The sequence below is a fragment of the Lates calcarifer genome, linkage group LG7_1 (genome assembly GCF_001640805.2).
Source record: "Lates calcarifer isolate ASB-BC8 linkage group LG7_1, TLL_Latcal_v3, whole genome shotgun sequence".
Classification (NCBI taxonomy): domain Eukaryota; kingdom Metazoa; phylum Chordata; class Actinopteri; family Centropomidae; genus Lates; species Lates calcarifer.
Window position 1 is genome coordinate 1,976,093 of NC_066839.1, and position 4,120 is coordinate 1,980,212.

Sequence of the window (4,120 nt, forward strand, 5' to 3'; positions counted from 1 at the left end):
GTTGTTTGTTCTGTGGATCTTTAACTCTGTGTGTAGTTATGCTGCAGCCAGCAGGTGATGTCAGGGATGAAACTCATTTTTCACACCACAGCGCCACCTGGAGTTCAAAACATGGAAGTTCATGGAAAGAGATTTGGTCCTCAGCAGAAGGTCAGAGGTCAAATATCTTCAGGTTTGATCTTTAATTAATAGTTTTCTTCACAGGTTTCTTGAGCTGGTGGATAATGTGTCATGGTTGACTTTTTGTCTTCTGAGGCCTTTTAATCAGTTTTCTAACATCTGAGAAAATATCTCAGTTTTGGTGATTGACTCTTAAATCAGGTCTGTCTCTGTTTCTTTAGAGTTTCTTTAACTATCAAAGTGTGACACTAATTTACTGCACTACCCCTTCAAAAAATATGAAAATAATTAGCCCACACATCACAAGATTCCAAAAACTACAAAACTTTGTCTGAAGAACAAAAGAATCGAAAAGGGTGAAAGAAAACTTTATTTCAAATGTGTTTAACAACAAACATCTTTGGTGTTAATCACAGACTAACAACATTATTGTTTATCATGAAGTCTCAGGTTTCTGTTGCTGCACACATTGATTAATATTAATTATTCATCATCTTCTTGTCTAAAGATAACTGCAGGTTTTATCAGTGTGGATTAATGTGAACATATCTAATCTGTATTTAATGTTTTAATCTTAACTTTAACCTAAAAAAAAAACACCCTAAACTTCCTGATAAATGAATGAGTTTATTTTAAAAACAAAGTCACAAAGGACCTAACACGAAAAGAAAAAACAGATACATGAGCAACACAAGGTCAGATACATAATCAGAGAGAAAAATTAATGCATCTGTTTGTACACATATAACATCTTTTATAATGACTGTATTTATATATACATTATTATTATTTTGCTGTTGTACACACGTATAACACAGTTGCAGAGTTTTAAATCACCAGCAGGCGGCAGTAAGAGACCAGGAATAAAGAACCCAGACAACTGCAGGAAGTGTCAGTTTGTACTGTAAATGTTTAACTCTGTGTTTGTGTTTGTCAGACTTTAGTTCTTCAGGAACCTCATGCACGATGGTGAGTTTACACTTTGTTCCTTTTGATTTTTAAAAAGAACATTTACACCATGTTCACAGCAGAGACAGAAAACACGTTAGGAATCCACTCTGCAGGTTTGTTTCCCTCTGACTTACAGAGAGACATTTAAAAAGACTTTCTTTCGTTTTCTGTGCTGCATTCAACATAAACAATAAACCTGAGGAAGAATGCAGTGTTAGCAGAGGAAACAATGAAGATCCCATTAAAGCTGATTTATTGCTGGGTCTTTGTCCTGTCAGAGAGCTGTTCAGACGCTCAGACTGACTCTACAACCAATCTCTGACAAATGACTGTGAAGTGTCTCACGAGCCGTTTTAACTAAAGACCTGCAGCCACCTGCACCGCTCACAAACACAGAAATTAGACCTTGTTCACTTTCATTTCATGCAGCCCATTAATATAATTACAGTGTCATCGAGGTGAAGTCTCTCATCCAGTTGCTGAGAGTTTTCAGAGTGAACCTGCTGCCAAAAGGTTTCTGGTTTCCACAGCACAGTCTTTAAAACTCTGGTGATACTTGGACGCAGGACTGTTACACTGTGTTTGGGTATATGTTTACTTAAAGAATAACTCTGGTGTTTTTTAACCTGGGCCTTATTTCCCCATGTTTTTGGTGTAAATGACTGAAAAATCTGTCAAACCAGAAACCGCTGTTTTATCAGACAGAATTTTACTGAGCAGAACACAGTAGTTGCTGGAATACCTCTGCCCTACTGTGTGACTTTCAGTGGTGGAGGAAGTATTCAGATACTTTTCAGAAGTAAAAATACCACACAACAACACCAGCAAACTAACAGATGGAGGCCGTTGTTATTCCAGCAGCTCTTGTGTTAAATTCCTGTTTTTCTCAGTGGAGTCTGGTAGAGATATATACTGATATCTGACTCTTTCAGTGATCAAATGTTTTGATTATTAAAGCTGTTAGTTCAGACATTGACTCAACATGTGGAGTTAATTCATGTAGAGTGATGTGATGTTTGCTCCTCCTCCTCTCCTCCTCCTCTCCTCCTCCTCCTCCTCCTCCTCCTCCTCTCCTCCTCCTGTTCTCCGTTTTCTAAAAGCTCTTTTTCAAACTGCGGATCAGTTTGAGCTCCATTAATGTCGGGTCACATGACTCCCTCCTCTCCCCCCTCCCATGGGGTCAGAGGTCAGGCTGGTGTTTGGTTTAGCACAGTGATCCTGTTAGAGATCTGAATGGACCACACACACACACACACACACACACACACACACACACACACACACACACACTGAACAAAAAAGACGGGAACAACAACACACGTTTGTGTTACTTTGCTGCAACCAGTTTTACACAGAACCAGTTTGTGCTTCTCGAGCAGAACCAGGACAAACTGGGACTGGACTCAGATTTGAGAACAGGCTAAAACTGAATAGTTAAAGAAACTTAAATAAAGAAGGATTTAAAAAAAAAAAAACAAAGAGCTCAAACTAACATATTAAATCTGTTTTTTCTCCAGAGTTCAGCTGGAGGAGGAGGGTCAGCGCTGCAGGTCCACGCAGTCCGGTTCAGTCCAGGTCAGGAGCTGCTGGGATCTCTGCAGGCGTTCGTGGAGGAGAGACGCCTGCGAGCGCCGTTCATCATCACCTGCGTGGGCAGCGTCACCAAGGCAACGCTCCGGCTGGCAAACGCCACGGCAACAAACACAAACGAGGTGCTTAGAGCAGGAAGGCCTGAGATGTGTCACTGCAGATGAAAGAGAGATGATTAGTCCGGACTCAGAGTCCAGGTTCTTTGGCAGAGTTTCTGTGCATTGATTTTTGTTCTTGTTCAGCACCTTTATGCAGGGTGTGAAATACTTAAGGTAACCCATCAAAATATTATTATAGATTCATGCACAGGTCTAAAAATCATTGTTTCACTGTTTAAACACACAAATCCAGCGGAAAATATTAAGAAATGTAAAGAGTTTGTATGTGACTATTAATCACTGAAAATATACATAATTCATTTTTCTCCCTCAGGTGATCCACCTCAGTGGGCGCTTTGAGATCGTCTCCTTGGTCGGCACGCTGAACCCGGACGCCCACCTCCACATCTGCCTGTCGGATGCGACGGGCAGGACAGTCGGTGGTCACGTGCTGGGGGACCTGGAGGTGTTCACCACAGCCGAGGTGGTGGTCGGCGAGGCGGTCGACCTGCGGTTCACCAGAGAGATGGACGAGGACACGGGTTTCCCTGAGCTTGTGGTTCAGGTGGAAAAGTCAGCCTGATGTCAGTGACCACACCTGCCTCATGGAGCCTGTTAGTTAAAGTGATGGTTTGTTACCTTCTGTGGTTGTTTGATCTTTAAAAAAATGTCAGAGAGCTGAGGGAGTAAAAACAGATTCACCATAAAGCTGCCTGTGTCTTCTATGATAAACCAACCTGCTGCAGAGTTACCACCTCTGTCCCTGAGTTATGGCGTTAAATATAACGTATAATAAAACATTATGATGCCACAGTGAGGCTGACCTTTGACCTTTGAGCTATCGCGTTCATAAGAATGAATTTACAGTCGTGTTACAAATGAAAGAACAAACCGACAACTAGCCTGTTTATCCGTAGCCTTGTTAGCATCATAGCATCTTATCAGGCTACAGACACTGTATTATGTTCTTTGTGAGTTATTTGTTTTTGTTTGGAAGCTGCACAGACACGTGTCTGTCCTGATCACAACAACACAACACAACACATAAAGAGGAATTTATACGGAGTCACCAGTTCGTTAGCTTTAGCTCTGAGCTTCCCAAAGCTACAACTAACTACACAAAAAACACATAATCTTCAATACAACACTGCAACTTCTGTGATGCAACGTTATTTGTTGTAAGTGAACAACACCAAAAGCAATATTTACAACCACACAAGTTTATGGCAAGATAAATATTGATCAGAAGCAGCTAGCTGCACATTAGCATTAGCAGCTACATTAGCGGCCAGAAATTGATGTTGAATTCTTTTTTCTCAAAACCCTGCGTCAAACTGTCAGCAGATAAATTCAGCTGAGCT

The 4,120-nt window shown here is 41.1% G+C and overlaps 1 protein-coding gene across 1 annotated transcript; it reads left to right on the top strand.

The window, feature by feature from the left end:
• Positions 1–958: 958 nt before the first annotated feature.
• LOC108872472 (bifunctional protein GlmU) lies at positions 959–3,467 on the top strand. Its single transcript, XM_018660155.2, has 3 exons — positions 959–1,089; positions 2,589–2,783; positions 3,094–3,467. Exons 1-3 carry the CDS (start codon positions 1,087–1,089, stop codon positions 3,340–3,342), a joined length of 447 nt encoding a protein of 148 aa, XP_018515671.1. The 5' UTR covers positions 959–1,086; the 3' UTR covers positions 3,343–3,467.
• Positions 3,468–4,120: the final 653 nt, after the last annotated feature.

Coding starts and splice junctions, on each gene's coding strand:
- LOC108872472 (XM_018660155.2), top strand. Junction 2,784..3,093: donor CGGCAACAAACACAAACGAG/GTGCTTAGAGCA, acceptor TTTCTCCCTCAG/GTGATCCACCTCAGTGGGCG.